Raw genomic sequence first — 24,373 nt, 5'->3', positions numbered from 1 at the left:
TTGTGGGAGCAGTCCCTCGGAGTTGCCTTCAAACTCAGACAGGTATAAGAAGGAGGAAAAAAAAAGTTCAAACCAGAGGGGATTCAAAGGAATGTGGCAGAGTCACTAAAGGAGGGCTTTGTTACTTGTTTATGGCTCTTGCTGAGTGATTCCCAAAGACACTCATACTCCAACGTGCCATCAAAGCAACACAAGACAAAACGGAAACAGATTCCAGGACTTGGCATAAATAGTGTCTGGATTGATTTTTCTCACTCTCGCATACTGGAGCAATCACGAGTTGAGTCTCACAGTGTTTCTGGATCGCGGTGATCTTAGGAGTTTTTATTTACACTCCTTTTAATTCGATTTTTAGCCCCTCTCCTTGGCTTCTGTACATGTTGGTGCCCAGTGATAAGGACTGACAGCTTTGCCCGTCAGCCACGGCAGAGCCAGTCAAACTCCGGAATTCCTGCCCCCAGGACAGTCGCCCGCTGAAGCAAACGCCAACATGCTTCCCCAGCTTCCCCAAGGCGGCCTGCGCGGGCTGAGAAAGGCTATCAGGGAGCCAGGATGGGAGGCACATCCGAATTGTGCTCTATCAGAATTTTTACCAGGATAGGCTTGCGGTGCCTTTGAGCTTTCCCAGGTGTTATCCGGCAGTGCTGCACAGCCTGCGTGAAGTCGGAGGGCCTCTGGGGTGTCCATGGCATCTCCACATGTCCAGATCTCTCCCTCTCTCTTCCCTTTCAGCATCCTCTTTCTGTTCCCTGTTCGCTCTCACCCCTGCCCTTGACTCGCTTTCCTTTCCAGCACAACCCCCTCTTTTCTTTCTCTCCCCTCTCTTTCTGGTTTTTTTTTTGGTTGTTTTTAAGATGGAAAAATTCCAGTTTACACTCCAAAAAATGAGACTGGTATAGAGGACCGCCAAGCACTTGTCGCCCATCTTCCACAGTTGTCTGGCTTTATCCACACCGTCCACTCTGAATCACTCGCCAGTGAGCTAAAGGTCAGATAACTTCATCTGTGAAGAATTCCGTGTGGATTGCGGGAACACGGAGGCTGACTCGTTCCTTCTTCCTTCCCTCCTTTCCCCCTTCACATTCCCATTGTCGCAGCTGAAGCAGGGAAGGGCAGTCCCCTAACGTCACAGAGGACCAGTCTTCTTGTAGATTGCACTGATGGTCTTGTAAATATCTCTTTCTCCCCAGACACCAGCATTCATCCACCTGCATCCCTGCTGGCCTTTGTTTGGCCCTTTCTCTCCGCACCCCCCCCACCTTGTGTTGTTATCACCCTCTTTTTGTGCAAAACACACAAGCTCTTTGGACCGTACCTGCAGCATGATCTTTATGCTTACTAAGTGAAAATTACGTTTGCTTCAAAGGCCCTTAAACTTGGCATTTTGTTTACATAGAGGACTGGACTTCTGATAGGAACGATTAAACTCCAGGAAATAATGAGGGCTCAGAGAGCATAGAAAGATATATTTTTAAGTGTTTTTTATTTTAGAAGAATTCAAAGAAGATTTTTTTTTTTAAGATTTTATTTATTTATTTGACAGACAGAGATCACAAGTAGGCAGAAAGGTAGGCAGAGAGAGAGGAAGGGAAGCAGGCTCCCCGCTGAGCAGAGAGCCTGACTTGGGGCTCGATCCCAGGACCCTAGGATCATGACCTGAGCTGAAGGTAGAGGCTTTAACCCACTGAGCCACTCAGGTGCCCCTCAAAGATTTTAAAACAAAAGGAACTTGGGGGCAAGTAAGAGCCTGAACACATGGTTGGGAAGATTCCCTGTGGTGAGAGCTGGGAGCCATGGTTGCCTTGACAACATGTAACAGGCACTCAAAGTGACTCTGCGAATCTTCTGTCAAGTCCTTACAGAGGTGAAGCAGTTTATCTGACAGAAGCAGAAAATTAACCTTTTTCCAGAGGTTTCCCTCTGGGCGGGAGGGAAGGGGGGATATTTTTGTCGTAGCTGAAGTGAATCAGCAGCCCATCCTTCAATTCTTTCCTGCTCACGGGGAGTTGGTGGCAGTGCCCTACGGTTAGTGCTCAGGACTACAGTCATCTGGAGGTTAGGAACCACGTGTTGTCATGAAGGCAAAACACACATTCCTCTGACCTTGTGCAGAGCTGTGCCGATCCAAGAGTTACATGTCCAAGTTCATGGCTTCAACCAGGATAGCATTCTTGGATTCTTCAGCCGTAACTGAAGAAGGAGGTCTCCTGGGCCCCTCTGGATTTGGCTATTCAAGGAAGTAGTCGGTCTTATCCAAAGTCCTCCCCCACTGGTGGTCATGAGCCCAGTCCGGCCAGTCTGGCTAATGGCAATGGAATTACCCGCTCCTCCCTGAGGCCTGGATTTTGGTGACAGGTCTTGCCATTCACACGGGGTGGGCACCATCTGTTGCCCCTCTGAACCTCAGCTTCTCTATGAGGGAATGTTCCATATGGTTATTGAAAAAATAACTCTTAGTTCACTCTTTAAATGTCTTAGAAAATAAGAATACAAAACCCTTCTCTCCACAGTTTGGTCAGGTCTCCAGGTCTGTCTTACAGGTCTGTCTTATATATCATTGGGGCCTCAGGTGGGGTATAGCTTGGGTGCTTGTAGTTGTATGGGGACAATGGACTTGAAGTGTCCTGGGAGGCAATATCTAGATTTTTTTTTTTTTTAAGATTTATTTATTTATTTGACAGAGAGAGATCACAAGCAGGCAGAGAGAGAGAGAAGGAAGCAGGCTCCCAGCTGAGCAGAGAGCCCGATGCAGGGCTCGATCCCAGGACCCTGGGATCATGACCTGAGCCAAAGGCAGCGGCTTAACCCACTGAGCCAACCAGGCGCCCCGCAATATCTAGATCTTGAAGATGAAGTCGTTACTCCATGAAAATAACAAGGATTATTTATATGTGTACTAATACTGGTGGTTCTTAAACTTTGTGAGTCTCAGAATCACCAAAAGAGCTTGTTAAAGCACAGGTTTCTGGGCCCCACTCTCGAAGCCTTCTTATGCAGTCGATCTGTGATTTTGTTTTTCTCTTCAGAAAAAAAAAAGGATCTTAGGAATGATTGTGCTCCCAAACTGTATTAGGTAGGAATCAAGGTACAGGCCTACCCTCAGATATTTCTGGTGTAAGGTAAAGCCTAACTGAATAATAAAAACAAATTTTGAAAAAGCTTCCAGTGTTTTTGCAGATACACAAATTATTTTTATAACTTAAGTTGTGAGCTGTTACACCCATGCAGACCAGAGCATAAAACACTCTAGTTTATACAGCCACCGCCTAGGTTGCAAAATACAACTTCACCAATACCCAGAAGTGCTCTGTGTGTGGCCTTTTCTGTTTACAACTTTGTTTCTCCCCATGACAAGTAATCAGTGTTCTGACATCGGGTGATCATCACTGCCTTGTTGGCAATATACTTTTACCACCTATATGTGGTTTTTAAACAGTTACATAATTGGACTCCCATAGTGTGTGTGTGTGTGTGTGTGTGTGTGTGTGTGTGTGGTGTGTGTTTAAGTAATAATCTTTATGCCCAGCATGGGGCTTGAACTCATGACCCCAAGATCAAGAGTCCATACTCTTCTCACTGAGCCATACCCTCATATCTGTTCTTTTGTGTCTAGCTTCTTTAACTCCACATTTGTTTTTCTCCAACGATTTATAAAATGTTTTTGAACATTCATTTGCCTTCAGTTGGATTCAACAATCACTGCATTTTGCCATATTTGCTTCATGACTTGCAGAAACGATAACACTTTGCACCTAAGTACTTCATTTATTCCTGTCTGAAGACTTGAGACGTGCTCCTGCATGACCACCATACCATTTGACAACTAAAAAAATTAACAGTAATTCCATATATTATCTTATGTGCAATCCATATGCGAGTTTTCTGGTTGTTGCAAGAATGTCTTTCATAGCTATTTTTATCCTAGACACATCCCCCGAATTAGTTTTCCATTGCTACCATAAAAATTACCACAAACTTAGCATCTTTAAACAACCCAAACTTATTATCTCACAGTTTTAGGAAGGCAGAAATTTTGTGGGCTTCCCAGGGTCCTCCATTCGGGGTCTTATGAGGCCAGCATCACAGTGTCAGTGGAGCTGTGTTCCTTGCTGCATGTTGAGAAGGAATCTGCTTCGTACCTTGTTTGGAGTGTTGGCTGAGTTTAGATCCTTGGGGTTGTAGGACCCTGTATTCATGTCTTTCCTGGCTAGCAGCCGGAGACCATTGTTTCCTGCTTTGAGGCTGCCCGCACTCCTCCTGTGCCCTCCATGTGGCTTCTCCAGCAACAGTGGTTGGGTCCCTCTCATGCTTCCAACCCCTCTTACGTGCCCTTTTTACTGTGTCTCTCCGACTCCAGCCAAAGAAAGATCTCTGCCCTTACCAGCCTGTGTGATTGATGACACTGGGCTCACCTGCATAATGTAGGATAATCTCCATTTTAACTAAATCTACAAAATTCTTTTAGCTACTAAACTAACGTGTTCATGTGTTCAAGGGATTAGGGAGTAGATATTCTACGGACCACATCCCAATACCATAGGATACCCATAGATTAAGTCTTAGTAGATTTTATTTTATTTCTTTTTAGGATTTTATTTATTTTTTTTTTTTAAGATTTTATTTATTTAGGGGCACCTGGGTGGCTCAGTGGGTTAAGCCGCTGCCTTTGGCTTGGGTCATGATCTCAGGGTCGTGGGATCAAGTCCCGCATCGGGCTCTCTGCTCAGCAGGGAGCCTGCTTCCCTCTCTTTCTCTCTGCCTGCCTCTCCGTCTACTTGTGATTTCTGTCAAATAAATAAATAAAATCTTTAAAAAAAAAGATTTTATTTATTTATCAGAGAGAGAGAAGGGGAGAGAGCGAGCACAGGCAGACAGAATGGCAGGCAGAGGCAGAGGGAGAAGCAGGCTCCCCGCTGAGCAAGGAGCCCGATGTGGGACTCGATCCCAGGACGCTGGGATCATGACCTGAGCTGAAGGCAGCTGCTTAACCAACTGAGCCACCCAGGCGTCCCTATTTTATTTTATTTTTAATTTATTTGACAGAGATAGATCACAAGCAGGCAGAGAGAGAGGAGGAAGCAGGCTCCCCGCTGAGCAGAGAGCCCGATGCGGGGCTCAATCCCAGAACCCTGGGATCATGACTGAGCTGAAGGCAGAGGCTTTAACCCACTGAGCCACCCTGCCCCAAGTCTTAGTAGATTTTAAAAGGTAGGTATCATACAAAGTGTTTTCTCTGACCACAGTGGGCTGAAGAGGAAGTTAAACAACACGTTCTTAAACAACCAGTGTCTCTAAGAAATCACAGGGACATTAGAAAGTACTTTGAGACAAATGAACAAGGAAGCACAACATACCAGTACTTCTGGGATGCACTATGGGGGACTTGTATAACTACACGCACTGACATGAAAGCACAAGAAAGATTCAGCAGCCTATCTCTACAACTTAAGCAACTAGAAAAGGGAGAACAACCTAAATCCAAAGCTAGCACAAAGAGGGAAATAATGAAGATTAGAGCAGAGATGGTGAAATGGAGAATAGGAAAACAGCAGAGAAAACCAACAAAACCAAAAGTTGGGTCTTCAGAAAGATCAGCAAAATTGACAAACCTTTACCTAGAACTGACTAAGAAAGAAAAAGACTCTGATTACTAAAACAGGATAATGTAGATGAAATGGGTAAATTGCCAGAAACAAAACCTGCCAAAACTGAATCACAAAGAGATGGGAGATCTCAATAGACCTATGACTCTGAAGGAGATTGAATCAGTTATCAGAAATCTTCCAACAGAGAAAGCCCTGGACTGGATGGCTTCACTTCTGAATTCTGCCAGTGTGAGGTGCAGAAGGGGCCCAACCATAGGAGCTCCTGTCTTGGTGGAACTGGAATGGGCCACTCTTCTGGCTGACTTATCATCCCAGAAACTCATCAAATCCTGATGTTCAAGAGTTTTTATGGAGCTTAATCGCCATCTCCCCCTACTCTTCAGGGGCAGGTGTGACTAAAAGTCTTAGTCTTGTATTTGTCTTTCTGGTGACCATCCCTATCCTGAGCCAATCTAGGGGCCCTACCCTAAGTCACCTGAGGTATGCTCAGAAAAGGGGTCCTTTTGAATGGAAAAAACAAACCAACCCTCCTGTCAGGAAATTCTAAGGATTTTTGGAGCCTTGTGCCAAGAACGGGGACAGAAAGTTATACAAATTTATTTCTTATTACATCACAGATTTCAATTCTTGAGATTTGCTTTACAGCCCAGAATAAGATCTGTCTTGGCATCTGTTTTGAGAATATTGTGGATTTGGCTGTTGGGGGGGTAGAGTGTTCTGTAAATGTCAATTAGGTTCTGTTGGGTGATGTTGAATTCTAACTCCTGTCTAGTTCTGTCTTCATTCTGAGGGAGGTATTGAAGTCTTCAGCTATAATTTTTATAATTTTGGATTTTTCCATTCTCCTCATACTTACTTCACATATTTTACAGTTCTGCTGTTTTGTGTATATACATTTAGGATTGCAGTGTCATCTTGGTGATTTACCTTTCTATCATTATGTGAGGTCTTTATCTGTCACTGATAATTTTCTTTGCTCTGAATTCTACTTTATGACGTTGTACTTTCAAGTACATGAAATATTCTAATAATATAGCCACTTTATTAGTCTGCTTTAGTGTTACATTAATAAAGCCTTTTTTCCTTTCTTTTAATTAATTTTTTCATGGTATTTTTTGAATCCTTTTACTTTCAACCTACTTACATCATTATATTTGAAGGGAGTTTTTCTTAAACAGAATACAGTTGGCACATTTTTAATTTTTTAAATTTTTTTTAAAGATTTTATTTATTTAACAGAGAGAAACACAGTGAGAGCAGGAACAGAACCAGGGGGAGCAGGAGATAGGGAGAAGCAGGCTTCCTGCAGAGCAGGGAGGCCGATACAGGGCTCGATCCCAGGACCCTGGGATCATGACCTGAGCTGAAGGCAGACGCTTAACAACTGAGCCACCCAGGTGCCCCCGGTTCATTTTTTAAGATCAATTCTGCCAAACTCTGTCTTTTAATTAGTATATTTACACCATTTATATTTAATGTAATTATTAGTAGGTTGTGGCTAAAATCTGACGTTTTAATTTATTTTTTGGTTTCTTTTATTTTTTGCTTCTCTGCTTTCTTTTTCTGCCTCTCTATGAATTACCTGAGTGTTTTTTAAAGTTCCATTTAGATTTGTCTATACTTCTTTGTTTGCTTCTATATTGTATAGCTTCTTTAGTTGTTGCTTTAGGTATAACATGACATATATATTATATCATAGCCCATTGGTATTGTCATTTTACCAGTTTGAAATGTAGAAACCTTACTTTACATTCCTGTGCTCTTCTCCATTTGTAATATATTCAGAGAACTCGAGAAAGAAAGTCTGTTGTATAAACCCATACTTTTGCTTCTTTGTTTTTTCTTCATTCCCGATGCTTTAAGATTCCCCTTTTTGGGGCATCTGGGTGGCTCAGTCCATGGGCATCTGACTCTTGACCCCGGCTCAGGTCTTGATCTCAGGGACATATGTTCAAGCCCCACATGGTGGACATGAAGCCTACTTTAAAAAGAAAAATCCTTTTCTTACTATTTTCTTTCTATGTAGAGAACTTCCTTTAGCTATTCTTTAAGGATAGTTTTGCTCATGACAAATTCTCTTGATTTTTCTTAATCTGAGAATATCTTGATTTCCTCTCCATTCTTGAAGGATAATTCCGCTGGACATCCAATTTTGGGTTGACGGTTATTTTCTTTAAGTACTTGAAAAATGTGACACTTCTTTTTGGCCTCTAGGGTTTCAGATGAGAAATCTGCTGTCTTTTGTATTTTCTCCCTGTAGCTAATACATTGTTTCTGTCAGGCTGCTTTCAAGGTTTTCTTCTTCATCTTTAGTTCTTAGACATTTGATTATGATTTGTTTTGGAGTGGATTTCTTTGGATTTATCTTGTTTGGAGTTTAAGTTTCTTAAATACAGAGGTTTATGTTTTCCCAAATTTGAGAAAATTTTGACCAATATTTCCTAAAATACTTTTTCAGTTCCATTCTCTTTCTTCTCTATTTATGAAACTCTAATGACTTCAGTGTTAGATCTTTTGTTATCATCTCATATGTCCCTGAGACTCTGTTCTTTTTTTTTCTTTTTGAGGCTCTGTTCATTTGTCTCAGTCTGTTTTCTCTCTTTTGTTCAGATTAGAAAAATTCTATTGTACTGTCTTCAAGTTCACTGATTCTTTCCTCTTTCTCCCTCCATTCTGCTGGGAGCCTATCCTTTAAGCTTTTTATTTCAGTCATTTTGTTTTCTAGTTCTAAAATTTGTATTTGGTTCTTCTTATAACTTCTCTTTCTTTGTAGAGACTTTCTGTTTTTTCATTTGTTTCAAATATGTTTATAATTTCCCATTGAAGATTTCTTATAATAGCTGCTTTAAATCCTTGTAAGATAATTTTGACAGTCTGGGTCATTATGGTGTTGCCATATGTCAATTGTCTTTTCTCACTCAGTTTGAGATCTTCCTGGTTATTGGTGTGGCTAATGATTTTTTATTGAAATATGGACATTTGGAGAATTCTTTTAAGACTTTAGATTTTATTTAAACCTTACATATTAGCAGGGATTCCCTGGTACTTCTCCAGTGAGTAAAAGAGGGCACTGCCTCTGTACTTATATGTAAATGTAGGATCTCCAGGTGGCCATAATCAACACCCCGGGAATGGAGGACCCCCTTGTTACAGCTGGGCAGGGGTAGGAGCAGAGACTCCCCACTGATATTGCCCTGATTGACAAAAGGGACATTGTTACTGTCCCCATGTGGATGCCACCAGCACCATGGAGGGGTGGCCCTGTTACCACAGAGCAGGGACAGACTTCGTGACTCCTCTGACACTATACTATCAGGGAGAGGGAGGGGCACTTCATTAGTGCTGGTTGGGGTAGAAGTCCAGATACCCCCTGTGGTCTCTACTGTCACCACCAAGGAGGAGTGCTTGTTAATGTCCATAAGGATAGCAGATCTAGCTCTCCATTGACTTCCTCTGACACCACCCTGGTGCAGAGTTTGAGTTGCCTTGCTATAGCCTCCCAAGGTTATAAGTCTAGGCTTTCCACTAAGTCTTTGCTGGTGGGGGTGGGCTGCCATTTTTTCTGTGATGCTGGCCAGAGTAGAGCAGTTGTCTAGATTTTCTTTCTTGCTAGGCTGTCCCTTCCCTGGAATTCTAGCTAGAGAAAGCAGGCTTTTCTTTTTTCTTTCCTTCTTTTTTTTAATTTTTGATTTTTAAAAAATTTTGGTCTGTACACCTTAACATTTCTGGGTTACTGGCTTAATTAGCTGCCAATTCCAGGACCTACGGGTCATCAAGAAAATCCATGGGACTCATCACTGTTTCATTCCTCAGGTGCTAAGGTCTTTAACCGCTTTGCCTTCTCTTTTTCATTTTTCAGACTCTTACATTGGTTTTATATATAGAATGACCAGGGTTTTTAGTTGTACCAGTGAAAAGAATAGGGAATAGTTTATCTATGCCATTGTCCCAGAAGAAGACGGAATGCATATTTAAAAATCCCCCCACCTTCCGTGAGATTCTGATCTGTGCTTCCTTGCTCCTCGCCATTCCCTTAAGAATCATTGGACTAAAAGATACTCAAAATAATTTTCTATACTTTTTTCTAAGTTTAGAGTTTATTTCTCAGTCTGTGTCATATGTGACAGGCTTGGAGCCGCGGCAGGTTTCCACTACTCATTCCTTATGGAGCTTGCAGGCAGCAGAACAGCTCATTTTGTGCACTGCTGTCACTGTTTTGCATCCGTGGAATTGATGAATTGCTGTTTCCTCTTCCTCTGGATCTATGCCCACGTCTAACAAATAGCCCTCATATTATTTAGGAGGCCTGGAGAACTCGTGTCTCAGAATACCTTTCAGACGACTCTGTCCTGTGAATCCTGAAATTTTCAAAAATGTTGCAGATAAAATTAATGTTCTTTTGTTCCAGAAAAATGGGAAAATTGTAGGAGAGCTGGCGTGGCTCGGAGAGTTGAAATCCTGGCATCTGCCCAAGTAGACTGATACAAATTGCAATTCAGACCCATTAGTCTCATCTGTCGTTTAATGGAGGGTTTTCTGTTCCCAACTGTCTAGTTAGAAAAGCTGTCTGTATTGTTAGACGGCCGTGATGAAACCCTTGTCAGCTGGCAAAGAACAATTACCAAGAAATTAAGCAAATTGCTGCCTCTCGTCCGATTATGGATAGTTGTCAGAGTCTTGTGTAGTTTGTGGCGGGAGACAGCTTTCACGTTCCCATAAAAATGAGGGTGCTTGGAAAAGAATGGTCAAGAAAATTGCAAGAAGAGGAGCTCACTGATCAGGCTGATTTCAGTTCAGAAAGACAACGTGAGCTGTCGTGAAAACTGCAAAGACCACGATTTCCCTTCCATTAATACTCATTCTCTAAATTGGCCTCAAGAGCACGTCAAACACTAGCCTTTCAAATTAGGTGAGAATTTAGCTGTAGCCCTAGATTTGAAAAACCAGACTTTCAAGAATAAAACGCGTGCTATGTAAAAGAACAGTGCCTAGCGTTTGTCATTGTCAGTGTTCATGAAATGCTCATTTTCATTCTAAAGTTAGACCCGAGACGAAGGAACATAATTACATAAAAATGAGCTCTTAGACAAATGTTAGGTTCATGATTAATTAATTGCCCTGATATTAATAACACCCCTTCCCTCGACTCTGCAGAGGGGGAGAACAGGGAAGCTAAAGCAGACCAGAGGCAGAAACTTGGCAAAGGTAGAATTTAATAGGTGGTTGAAGGGAGAGGGATGCAAGGAAGTGGCCAGGGAGGCTGAGAAGCCTGGGCGGTGGGAGTCTCAGGGAATAGTAGCCTGGGAAGGAGGAGGGTACCCCTAGCCAGGCCTGTTGATGGAAAGGTGCACATGAGGGGAAATGAAGCAGAACCTAGCGGTAAGGACAGGTGTGGAGCCCATACTGCCCCGGGAGTTAGGGTGGATGGTGGATTACCTCTCTTTCCCCCTCAGTCAGATGGGAATAAGTAGGGCAGTGGTGGGGTTGACAGTTCAGGGAAACTTCAGAGAAAGGAAGACAGAACATGAGATGGCCCACTGTAGGTGGCCTTAATCTTCTTAATGATGCCACTAAGCCAGTGCTAATACATAGCTGGTACCCAGACAATGTCTGTGGAATAATTCAGTGAGGAAATGAACAAATAGAACCTTGACTTGGGTAGAAAAATCCATCCTTTCTGCTCCCCTGTACCACCATTTTCTATCGCTGTAGCCAGTTAGTGAGTCCCTTAGAATAAGGACTGCGTAGTAGACCCTCAGAGGATGTTTTTCCGTTGGTGGATCAAATGGGGGGAAGCATAGAATTCAGAACCAACCTTATAGCAGGAAGCTGAGAAACTGATGTCAGTGGATTTGAGAGGTTGAGGTTATCATTTGTTTTTGATAATCAAAACATTTATCAAAAGAATGATCATTTGTTTAGTTGTAGAAGTTGCTAATGGAGGTAAATGTGGTTCTTTCTTTGCCTTTGGAAGCTTGGAGGCTCTGCATACAAATGTCTTAGAGCCCTTAGTATGGTATGAATTGGGGCAGTAATTCTCAGATGAACCCATATTTGGCAAAATTTAGTACCAATAAACTGGATTATGGTTCTAAGAAAAAACATAACACTTAAAAAAAAAAGATTTTATTCATTTATTTGACAGAGATCACAAGTAGGCTGAGAGGCAGGCAGAGAGAGTAGAGAAGCAGGCTCCCCGCTGAGCAGCGAACCTGACGCGGGGCTCAATCCCAGGACCCTTACCTGATCAGATCACCCTTACCCTTACAGATCATTACCTGACCCGAAAGCAGAGGCTTTAACCCACTGAGCCACCAGGTATCCTGAAACATAACACTTTTTTTTTTTTTTGGTATGAAGTCAAATATCTCTTGTTTATTTTTCATGAAACGTAACACTTTTAAAGAAAGCCTGTTATTTTTTTAAGTAAGATTTTATTTATTTATTTATTTATTTATTTATTTGAGACAGACAGAGTGAGAGAGTGCAAGAGCATGAACAAGGGAAGGGGCAGAGGGAGAGGGAGAACAGCTCCCCTCTCAGCAAGGAGGCGGATGCAGGGCTTGATCCCAGAACCCTGGGATCATGACCTGAAGCCAGAGGCAGATGCCCAACTGGCTGAGCCACCCAGGAGCCCTGAAAGCCTGTTATGTTTTCAAAATTAGCAAAGGCTCTGTCTCAGGGCTTTCTTTAAAATATATACATATATATATATATATATATATATATATATAGTGAGGGGCACCTGGGTGGCTCAGTGGGTTAATTCCTCTGCCTTCGCCTCAGGTCACGATCCCAGGGTCCTGGAATCGAGCCCCACATCAGTCTCTCTGCTCAGCAGGGAGCCTGCTTCCCTTCCTCTCTCTCTGCCTGCCTCTCTGCCTGCTTGTGATCTCTGTCAAATAAATAAAATATTTAAAATATATATATATAGTGACACTTGACTGCCTGAATTTTGGTATATTTGTTGCTTTAATGAAGATTTATTGAGTACCTGCTGTGTACCAGTCCTGAGCCGGACAGTGTTGGAAAGACAAGCTGACCCTCACCCTCTTCAGATAACCTTGATCCTCCCAACAGTTTCCAGATGAGGAAAGTGAGGCCCATGGAGGTGAGCCATTTGTCCAGGGTCCCCAGCGAGTCCAGAGCAGGACCACGGACAGAGTCCAGTGCTCAGACACCAACACCCCCCCCCCCCCCCCCCCCGTCTTTGGCCTGCTATCCGTTGCCTTCTGCCTGCCCTCAGGAGCTGTCTGCCTATCTGGGAAGGTGAACAAAACGTGGGGACTCAAATCACAGGGGCAAAAAGTCTGTGTTAGGTCCTAAAAGAGGGACACGTACTCAGCATTCCAGGCTGAGTCAGGCGGGAACGTGGAGCACTGGGCCTCCCTGTCATTCCCCCGTGGCCTGGGGAGCAGACCAGGGGAGAGGAGCTTGTGGGGAGGGGAGATTCTGGGTGATTCGGGGACACCCTCAGGGCTCCAACTTCTCATCTTCATGCTGAACATTTGCCAAGTGTGTTACCTGCATTTTTCAAATTTAGGCTTTGCATCCATCCCAGGATTTGGCCCAATTAGTGACCAGACCATAGAGTCAGCATTTGTCACTTAACAGTTTCTATGGAATAGGAATCCAGGCCTGGCTCAGCGGGGTGCCCCAGCACAGGGTCCCTGGTAAGGCTGTCACCAAGGCAGACGTCTCGTCAAGCACTGTCGAACCGTAGGCAGATTCCAAGTAATAATGTGGTCACTATGAAACCAGGAAAGTTACAAGAACTGTTTATGATGTTAAGAACATCACTCATGCTCAGTGCCATCCTGAGGCAACCCAGTGTGTCTTTCTATTTCGCCTTTTTTTCCCCTGATAAGCTTTATTTTTTCTTTATATAACTGAAACCATAAAATAGTCGATTTTGTATGAAATATGGCACTAAACCTTATACAGTGTTTATATAAGTAAAGGGTATGGATTTTAAGCCATTTCATTCATTCTTGCTTTAGTGCACATACTCACATGAAAAAGACAACTGTGTAAACCTTTGTCACACCAGTTCACGTATATGTGGTGTGTGTTTGGTACACGCAGCTCTCCCTGCTTGGAAAACACCCGTCATTCACGTCTTTAAAAAAACAAGTCCAGGTGACTTTGAGAGGAGGAAATCACTTACAGAGGTGCAGATCCCAAATCACTCAGACCCACGTTTGGATCCTAACTGTGCCTAACTAAGCCTGGCCAGGTGACCTTAAACAAGTGACCCCGAGGCTCAGGTCTCTGGTTGTAAGATGATGATGTATTCATTCCGCAGCCACTTACTAAACATCCGTCCAGGTAGTGTTCTAAGCACTCGGAATATATCAGCAGGAGGAAGAAAGACAGAACCCTTTCTTTCACGGAGGAACCTTGAAACCAGTACACTAGGAGTGGAGAGGTGGGGGGAGACAGAGGTAGGCAAAACCATAATAAATAAGTAAATGAAAAAGTACGTTAGTCGTGAGTGCTATGGAAAGGAAAGAAGGCTGACCAGGGTAAGAGCAGACAGCAGGATGGCGAGGGGAGGTGGTGTAAGTTGTCGTTTCAGACAGGAAGCTCCAGCTCACGTTTGATAACCAGAGTAACTGACTTCCCAGCATGATAATAAGGACTAAGTGAGATGCTTCTGAAGGGCCAAAACCAAGTCCAGCCCTTGGTCAGGTGTCTGGGAAATGCTCATTATCATTATGTCTGCTGCTGTTGTTTTTGCTAAAAGCATATTCACCCCGGCTGGCGTTCCTTTCTGGAGCCGGGCTCCAGCTCCTTCCTTCTGCTTGATTTACCCAGACCTCCTGGGAGCTCATGCTTGAGTCAGTCCAGGCGCAGCCAGGCAAGCCGCAGCGTACTTCTCAAGGTGCTGTTTCATTCCCTGGGACCTGGGTTCCAGGGTCCCTTCTGCACCCTGCCCCCTGCCCGAGCTGGGCAGCCTTGGGCACTGCCCCCTGCACTCCCCCGCCCCCGCCCCCCCCGCCAGGGCCAAGTGCAGGTTCCTTGTGTGTAAAGCAGTGTGCACAGCACCTGCCTCCACAGAGCTGCTGTGGGGAGTGAGATGAGGGGGAGGGAGGAGCAGTGTGGGAGCACAGAACCGGGTACAGACATGTCCCGTCACCTGCTAAGGAAGACTCCCGGCCAGGGCGGTGCTACACCATCTGCTTCCACTTTCTCTGCCCCCGCCCCGGCCCCCACCCGAAGTCCCCTTTAGGGGCATCCAGCTGAAAATTGAGACATCTTCATCCTCACCCTCTTCCCCTGCAGCCTCGGGAGGACCAGCCCACCCTCCCCAGTTTTCTGCAGCCTCCGCTCCAGGAAGCATTCCTCCTCTGGGCAGAGAAAGGAGCTGTCAGAAAATCTGGTGTTTTTTTTAAGCAGCTGACCACAGAGCGTAGGTAGTTACCCAGTCAGGTTGCTGTGTGTGTTCTTAGGTGGGTTTCAAGTGCTTATTTCTTACTGTTTCCTGACTGTGTTTGTCTTGGCAAGACAGACCGCAAGGGCGAGGACTCCGTGTGAGAAGGGAATGAGTCGGTGCTGGGAGGGATGGGTAGTTGGGCCGCCTGGTGGAGAGAGTCCTCTCAGCCCAGGGACCCGGGCCCCTGTTAGAAATGGCGTATTGACTCAGTTGTGCTCTTGGCTTCTCTCGAAGCCAAAGCCCGCTGAGTTCTGTGAAGACGCAAGCAGGACTGGTTGCTGCCACTGATGCAGATCTGGTAGGGAGATGTATTGGGGAGGAAACTCTTTGCAGTGGTTCTCAACCCCGGCTGCTGGTGACATTTCTGGGGGCGGGGTGAGACCCAGGCACCAGGAACTTCTACAGCTCGGCTCCAAGGTGCCACCAAGTTTGAGAGCCAGTGCTAAGTTTAGAGGACTTAGCATGGGGGTGGCCGTTAATGTCCCATTCCGGCAGATTTTCTCCCTCTTCTTTCTTCCAGCACAGCAGGTGCACGGAGCTGTGGACTGGAACCTTGAACCAGCCCTAGTGAGGAACATCTGACGCAGCCTGGATTTTTTTTTTTTTTTCTGTCTCCAGCTGCACAACTTGAATCTTGAGGTTGGCTTCTCTGTCCTTTGAGCTATGTTATGTTTTCAGAGCCCCTTCCGTCTAGGATTGGAGAACCTGAGATGGAATAAAAGACAAGGTCATTACCTTACGTTTCCTTTGGATCCGATGCTTTAAGGAACAAATGACAAAAATGCACGGTACAGAAGATCAGGTTTTTTTTTTTTTTTTAAAGATTTTATCTATTCACTTGACAGACAGAGACCACAAGCAGGCAGAGAGGCAGGCAGAGAGAGAGAGAGAGGAGGAAGCAGGCCCCCCGCCCAGCAGAGAGCCCGATGTGGGACCCGATCCCAGGACCCTGAGATCACGACCCGAGCCGAAGGCAGAGGCCCAACCCACTGAGCCACCCAGGCGCCCCAGAAGATCAGTTTTTAAAAAAGAGACCAAGCTCCTCTCTCCTCTGTGTCTAGTCTTCATTGTTTTGAAGGCAGGAGGCTCATGGCGAGACCGGGGAGCGGTGGCAGATGTCTTGCCACTGGAAACGGACGCTTGGCGATTGCTCACCTTTCTGACCGTGTTTATCTCCCAGTGTGCGGGGCTACCCAACGGCTGACTTACTAAACATGTGGTCTCCGGTGGTTGTTTTATTGTGTTTAACCCTGTTAACGAACCTGAATATGGCGAGGTTGTCAGGCAAATTAAACACATGGTGGCTTTGAGTGATGTTAGCTGCTCTGTGATCTGGGACCAGTCTCTGTCAGAGATGCCAGGGAACCAAGGAACAAAAAAGACCCCGCTAAATCCTGCCAGAGCAGAGAGGCGTTGGGGAGGTGACTGACCTGGCTCTCCCTGCCTGGGTGTGTGCATGTCAGCGGGGGAGGGTGCACCAGAGGCGACAGACAGAACAGCCTTGTGTGGAGGTCCCCATCTGGAACATGTGTTTGGTCTTTCCCTCATAAACACTGTCTCTTGGTAATGAGGCCAGTATTTGGGAAGGGATAGTGATCCTAAGTGACCATGAGTTAGGTCCTTGGTCTCCCTTTCACCTTGTCCCAGTGGCCCGCCTTGGAGTGTGTGACAAGGAACCCGGCCTCCCTGCTCCGTGGCACACTGTGGGCCCAGCCAAGGGAAGTCATCCAGTGACCCCTCCTATGGGGCTAGCATGTCCTCTGTATACATTATTTTGTCCTTACAACACCCGCCCAGATCGGCTTTGTTACCCCAGTTTTCTAGATAGGGACACTTGGCTAGGGCCACAAAGCTGACAATGATGTGAGGACTTGAACTTGAGTCAGTTGGCCCCAAAGTGGAATATCTTTACCGTAGATCATGCTCTCCCCAGAGTTTTCGTGGACTGAGGAGCGTGAGCCTGATGAGGTACCCAGAAGGGGACCGACTGCCCCGATTTCTTCCTTCACAGCCCAGATGCTGTTTCTTTCAGGGACGGTAAAGTTGGCTCATCCTCCTTAGACGTCGTCATGGCCAAATCAGTGTGCAGCGGGAACCCCTGGCAAGGCCGGCTCAGCCATGAACTTGAGCGGTCGGTGAGGCCTGAATGGTAGGTCTCAAAGGATGACGTGTCGAGCCTCACGTGTGTTCTGAGGGAGCTCACCTTCTGTGTTGGGCTCCATGTTTGGCTGTGAATGTGCAGAATATTTTTAATGTGAAAAACCTGGCGCTGTAAAATGTAGAATTGCAGGGTGGAGGCATGGCGCTAGTTGAGATCCCAGATTCATAAATTTAGCCTCTTGACAGCTCGGTTGTGCTTTCTGGAGTTCCGGGGGGTATAAAAGCCGACACCTTCCCGTAGATCTCTGTAGCATTCGGCTGAATTGCTGTTGCTCTCAGAGCTATAACTTTGAATTGCTTGGTTTTGTTTTAAAAAACAAGCTGACAGCAACGTGCGGGGCTGGGTACCTCACAGCCCCGCACACTGGGAGATAAACACGGTCAGAAAGGTGAGCAATCGCCAAGCTGACAGCAAATAAGCGTTGGCTTATTTGGAAAGCAGGGGACTGAAAAGGGATTTGGAAGACAGTACCCATCCTTAGCTTGATTCCTCTGGTGGTCTCCTGAAGAGGACTTACCAGGTTGGCACTACGCCACAGCTGGTGGACAGCTGTGGGCAATGGAGCCACAGACACAGGGCCCCACCGTGGGGTCACAGGCAGGGCTGGGCCTGGAGGATTCCAACAGATGCTATTGAAACTCTGAACCCCACATCGCATCAGGGCTCCCTGCTCAGTGGGGAGCCTGCTTTTCCTTCTCCCTCTGCTGTTCCCCCTGCTTCTGCTCTCTCTCTGACAAATAGATAAAAATCTTTTAAAAAGAAACTCAAAAAAATCAAAGCCCTTCAAGCAGGGTTTCTCCCCTTGCCACTAGTGACGTTTGGGGCTAGATAGTTTTCTGGTCTAGGGGCTGTCCTGTGCACTGTGGTGTAGCGCCACCACTATGTAGTGACAGATGTCTCCTGGCATTACAGATGTTCCAGGGGAGAGGACGTTCTGCGTGTTGAGAACCCTTTTCTTAGGGAAAGGAGGGAAGAAGGGCCAGTAACATCTTTGTGCGTGCCGACCCCTCCCCCCACCACCACTGAAGACCTTTTTCCGCAGGGCTGGGTTTTGAGTAAATAGTTCCCTAGACACAGAATTTCTAGTCACTTGATGAAAGTTGCAACTTTTAAGCGGGTTAATTCCAGAAAGATATCTTTGCTGGTTTGTACTGAGAGGAGGCATCAGAATACCAGAAATAGCTATTTTGGTTTGGGGGAGTTTTTTCAAAGTTAGCAAATCAAGAGAGGTTCCAGGAGGGTTCTATGACATTTTCATGGAATGCATTTCTGAGCAGTGTCGGCCTGGGACCACATTTGTGGGGAGCCTGGTGATGTCTGCTCTGGCATCTCTTCATGGGTGCAGTGGGTAGGACTAAGGGTGCTGGCTGGGCGCTGTGTGCAGCAGATGGGAGGAGAGGGGCAGGGGGCCAGGTTCTGTCCTCAGGGCATCCCTTGCTCCCATCACCTACCCCCTCCCGTCTTCCCCCTCCCACCCCCCTCCGCCGGGCAGGCCACTACAGTCTGCAGGCAGGTGAATGAGCAGACATGGAAATCAAACCCTGAGGAGTGGATAATGGTGCTCAGGGCAGTGGTTTTCAAACTGTGCTCTTTTAGCAGCTGACATTACTTTTTCTTCAAACAATACATGCAGAAACCCCATGTAAATAAAGTGGGTCAGAGCCACGTTTGAGGCCAGAGTGCAAGATGGGGACCCACGGTCCTCCAACCCTCTCCTCCCCTCGCTTCCGAGGAGAAGGCACTTTGCATTATACGTCTGACTGAAAGTAGGCTAATGCTTGGTTGGGTAACGATCTTTTCCTTTTTCTTTTTTTCCTGACTGGATCTTTTTTTTTTTCCTATTTTAGGTTAAAGTGGTTTTCTTTTTTTTTTTTTTTAAAGATTTTTATTTATTTGACAGAGAGAAATTACAAGTACACTGAGAGGCAGGCAGAGAGAGAGAGAAGGAAGCAGGCTCCCTGCTGAGCAGAGAGCCCGATGTGGGACTCGATCCCAGGACCCTGAGATCATGACCTGAGCCGAAGGCAGCGGCTTAACCCACTGAGCCACCCAGGTGCCCCTAAAGTGGTTTTCAAAACCATAAACCAAGATGGAGATAATAATGCTGTTCCATTGTGGTTTAATTTTTCTTTCAATAGAGAGGCAGATTCAAGGGCTGAGAACAGATGCACATACATACATAGAGAATATATGTATTCTAATATAATATATTAGGTACATAGTATATATAACATTGCATATTATAGTAATATATGATATAATATAGAATAATTATATAAGTAAATATATAATTAAATGTTATATATTTAGTATATGTTTTGTATATTTATTATAAGATATATAAATAAAATATATAATATACAATATATTTTACATTATATTACTTATAACTAAATATATAGAAAAATATATGGGGGCGCCTGGGTGGCTCAGTGGGTTGAGCCGCTGCCTTCTGCTCAGGTCATGATCTTGGAGTCCTGGGATCGAGTCCCACATCGGGCTCTCTGCTCAGCAGGGAGCCTGCTTCCTCCTCTCTGCCTGCCTCTCTGCCTGCTTGTGATCTCTCTCTGTCAAATAAATAAATAAAATCTTTAAAAAAAACAAAAAGGAAAAATATATGTAACAGTTGTCATGATTTTGGTCATAATTGCTTCACGTGTTTCCTTAAACTTATAACAGATGAGAATTTTAAACGACATTCACAATAACAAGGTCTGGGGAATATTTTTACCCAATTCCCCTTACCCACCCCTCACACACCACTGCCCCCGTTTTCATATTATGAACCGATGTTATTTGAACTTAATTTTTGAAACCTATGGGAGGGATACCAATTTGATTCAACATGCAAGCATTCTTTTTTTTTTTTTTTAACTTAAAAATTTAATTAGTTTGGGGCACGTGGGTGGCTCAGTGGGTTAAAGCCTCTGCCTTCAGCTCAGGTCAGGATCCCAGGGTCCTGGGATCCAGCCCCACATCCGGCTCTCTGTTCTGCAGGGAGCCTGCTTCCTCCTCTCCCTCTCTCTGCCTGTCTCTCTGCCTACTTGTGATCTCTGTCTATCTAATAAATAAATAAAATCTTTAAAAAAAATTTAATTAGTTAACATGTAACCACATGCAAGCATATTTATATCCATTTTGATTTCAAGGGCTTCTCAGCCTGAGCAAAATGAAACATACAGAGAATAGCTCCTGCCCTGGGTTTTGTTAGAAAATGGGAGTTCTTAATTGGCCTCTCTGGAAAACTAGGGAAAATGAGTTCTGTGGCATCCTGCAAGGGCTGGGGGTGGTCAGGTAGCTGGTAGAGAAGAGATAAGGACATCTCAGAAGGTGAACTTGGGGGCACCTCAGTGGCTCAGTCAAGCTTCTGCTGTCGGCTCAGATCATGATCATGTCCATGTCAGGCTCCCTGCTCCATGGGGCGTCTGCTTTCTCCCTCTCCCACTCCCCCTGCTTGTGTTCCCTCTCTTGCTGTCGCTCTCTCTTTCTCTCTCTCTCTGTGTCAAATAAATAAAATCTTTAAAAAAAAAAAAAAAAAAGGTGAACTTGGAGGTTTGGGGAAATAAACCCACCCATTGTGTGCTGGTCCCGTTCTTGAGTTGGCAAAGTGTCGGTACATGACCCCCTGCAGACCTGGGATCCTGGGACCTTGGAAGCTGTGTCATGGGCCTCTCAGCTCTGGCATGGGGGACAGCTCCCATGGGAGCCAAGCTGTTAGACTGGCAGGTTTTTCACTACCTGCCTTGCAACAGGAGGAGTGGAGCCAGTGAGCAAAGTTAAATTCCTTGTTTTCTTGGCATTTGCTCTGCTGTTTTTACAAAATAGCATGTCAAAGGACCCAAGAATCTTACATAAGAAAAATAGCCCATTGGGGGCCCCAGTTTATCTGACACCTTGCCCAGTTCCTGTCCCGCTTGCCCTCCTGTCCTGGGTTTCAACCCTGTCTCTTCATTCATTCGTCTGAAGAAAGACTGGGTTGTTTGCACTTTGGATAGAAATACGCCTTATATCCATAGTCTTTTCCACATGGAACCATATAGAATGGTCCCTGCCCTACGATCATTTCGATATTAGCTGGTTTTTTTATTTTAGTTTCTTTTATTTTTTAAAAGATTTTATTTGTTTATATTAGCTGGGTTCTTTTTTTTTTTTTTTTTTTGACGTTAAGGACCACTCGAGAAGTATGACAGTGTACAGGTTTTATGCTTACTTGACTTTATCAACTTAGAGATTGGTTCTTCAGTAGCTTGTTTTTAAACATTCTATAGTAAATGCGTTTTTGGGACAGGAAACGTATTTTCGGAACCTTAGATTTAGGCTTGGAAATGCAAGCCAGGTGATTTTCCGCTAAGTTTAAATTTTAATAATGATTTTAATGGGTCTTCCTAACCAGGCAACAGCCTGATTCACCTAATGGAATAAATGGAATATAAATAAATCTAAAAGAGCTTCCAGGGCCCAGTGACATGTAGAAACATGAGATTTGCTTTCAAATGATGTTTTCAAATGTCCTGCGGAAACGGGCAAATAAACTCCTCTTGAATTTTGTGATTGCTTTCAAAACGAGCTACATTTGTGAATTAACATCACGATCCCCAAAATACATGTTGACAAAAATGATAATGCCCAGTTTCATACAGTGTCATTTACCTGTTACTTGCATGGCCCCGGGGAGAGGTGTGCAGAAGACGGTGAGTTTCTCATCATTAAACTGACCGTGGGAAAGGTAGGGGTGGCATTTCAGTAATAGCGTTCTTCCCAGAATGAATTGCTTCTTCCCTCACTTTACGAATTGCCAATAGAGGTTGGTAAATATTTTTGCAGTGCGATTGCTTTTTAAAATTGAATCACAAGGCCCATGCATACGTTGGTGATGGGGGGAGGGGGAATGGGGACAGTGGCCTATGAGTAATTTTTCCCCCTTCTTTGGCAGGAAATAACTACATGTTTACCAGATTACTACAAATGGACTCAGTACCTCTTTATTAAGCTCTATGAAGCTGGGCTGGCCTATCAGAAGGAGGTAAGTTAAAAGTCACCTGCACTGTACAATTTTTTTTTAAATCTCAGTCTTATTAGAGCATGTCCTGGTTAACCAAGCTACAAACCCTGCACAGAAGCAGTAGAAATGAACCCTCCCTCAAGTTCATGAATTCAGTCATGGCAGACCCAGAAAGTAACTACTGCCTGGCTGAGTTTGGTGCCTCCAGGGCAGTCCCAGGGCTTCTGTCACCCTTGAATTCCACCACCAGGTGTGCCCATCCTGACATCAGGGAGGGAGCAGAGGAAGAGAGGAAGTTTCTCTAAGTCCAGGTCCGCTACCTCTGTCAGCTGTGCGCAGCCTGAGTAACTTGACTCCAGGAATTGTGTTTTCTCATCTACTAAATGGGTGGTACCATCTCCCTTGCATGGCCTGGGGGAAGATTTGAAATGCTATTGAAAGAACAGCTCTCACAGCGGTGCCTGGGTGGCTCAGTCGGTTAGGCATCTGCCTTCGGCTCCGGTCATGATCTCAGGGTCCTGGGATCGAGCCCCACATTGGGCTCTCTGCTCAGCGGGGTGTCTCCTTCCCCCTCTGCCACTGTGATCTCTCTTGCTCTCACTCTCCCTCCAATAAATAAATAACATCTTCTTTTAAAAAAAAAAAGAAAGAACAGCTATTGTAGTCCCTACATCTAGTGGTCTCCCAAGAAATGGAGGTGCCTATTTTGGCAGGGGCTCAGTAATGGCCAATAAGCCTTAGGTGGAGAGAGGAGGGAAGGAGTATCATAGCGTGGCCAGGGACTGCACTGTGAGGTGTAAAAGCCATGAGCAGCGTGTGGTTGTTGATATTTAAATTTAAAGTAATTCAGATGAAGTAATATGAATAACTCTGGTCCTCAGTCACACCAGCCCCGTTCATGTGCTAGTAAGGACAGTGCAGATATGGAACATTTCCATCGTAACAGAATAGTGACCTGCCAGCAGCACTGATCTAGAAAATTCAGAAGTAACAAATAGAAAATCCATTGCACCTTTATGCTGAAGACATTCTCCTTTGACCAGTGGGATTTAAAGAATTACATTTGCTTTTCTGTGGTGATATCACACGGCTTGGTCTTGCCATGAACAGGCTTCCATAGTCATTGTGGTTTAAGCTGAAAAATGTTTAGAATCGGGCGCCCAGGCGACTTAGTCGGTTGCCTCAGTCAGTTGAGCTCAGGACCCTTGAGTTGATCCCAGGGTCCTGGGATCAAGCCCCGAGTTAGGCTCCCTGCTTGGCAGGGAGTCTGATTCTCCCTCTATCCCTCCCCGCACCCCTGTTCATTCTCTTTCTCTCTCTCAAATAAATAAACAAAATCTTTAAAAGAAAATTATAATCACTGTGGAGACAAATGCAGAAGGCTCGATTTGAATTTCACAATAAAACCAAAATTTCACAAAAACCAAAAACCTCGACGACACAAAAATCATATGGCTGATCAAAATCAGAGGGTGAAATTGGGGAAGAAAAGGAGAGGCAAGTGTGAGGCAATCCCTTTACCTTTCATAACAACGCAGCAGAGATGAAGAGCTAGAGGGGTACATCTGTTTTGTTTTAATAGTTAGAAAGGTAGCCATTAAGGCTCAAGGTAAGAAAGACCCCCCAAACTAGAAGAGGGGTCAGGGGTGGAAGGGATGCTGTATGATCAGGCTGAACATTTCCTGTTCCATGGCAGAAGGTTAGTAAAACTGTCTAAAGGTAATATGCCAAAATCAAAGTGTGATTTACTAAAGTTACAGTGGTAAACACCAAGAGAACAGGCAGAAGCTGCTCCAGGTGGAGGCATATTTTAATAACCATTCCAGATTATTTTTGAATGTTCTTTCTTGATACTACACCAAAACTCAGCAAGGGGTGGTTTTTCAATGTTAGTTGCGGTAGTAAATCTGAAACATCAATGAACTTTCATATTCTGCTACATTGAAATGCATTGGTCTGTCTTGCACTTTGAATGGATTTTTTTTCTTTTTTTTTTTTTTTTACCCATGCCTCATCTTGTAATATCGTGCATCGGTCCCTTGGAAAATCCCCGTCTAGTGAGTTATGCAGATCTTCCAAATGTTGCCATATTTCATCTCAGAATACCATCAGAAGAGTTTTTAAGTGGTGGGAAGCTGTGAAGTTCATGGTGGGTGGATGCAAGTTTT

General features: G+C 44.8%; 1 protein-coding gene across 4 annotated transcripts in view; it reads left to right on the top strand.

Moving 5' to 3' along the window:
* Window positions 1-24,373, top strand: part of LARS2 (leucyl-tRNA synthetase 2, mitochondrial) — a 152,446-nt gene that overhangs the window by 30,762 nt on the left and 97,311 nt on the right. For all 4 annotated transcript variants that reach the window (XM_004760822.3, XM_004760823.3, XM_004760821.3 and 1 more), the window contains exon 6: window positions 22,137-22,226. In XM_004760822.3, the coding sequence (XP_004760879.1) occupies window positions 22,137-22,226 (90 nt within the window). The remainder of the gene's footprint in view (window positions 1-22,136; window positions 22,227-24,373) is intronic.

Source organism: Mustela putorius, unplaced genomic scaffold (assembly GCF_011764305.1).
Source record: "Mustela putorius furo isolate JIRA1106 unplaced genomic scaffold, ASM1176430v1.1 tig00000095_pilon_pilon_pilon, whole genome shotgun sequence".
In the NCBI taxonomy this organism is placed as follows: Eukaryota; Metazoa; Chordata; class Mammalia; order Carnivora; family Mustelidae; genus Mustela; species Mustela putorius.
This window is presented reverse-complemented; position numbering and strand designations above follow the sequence as displayed.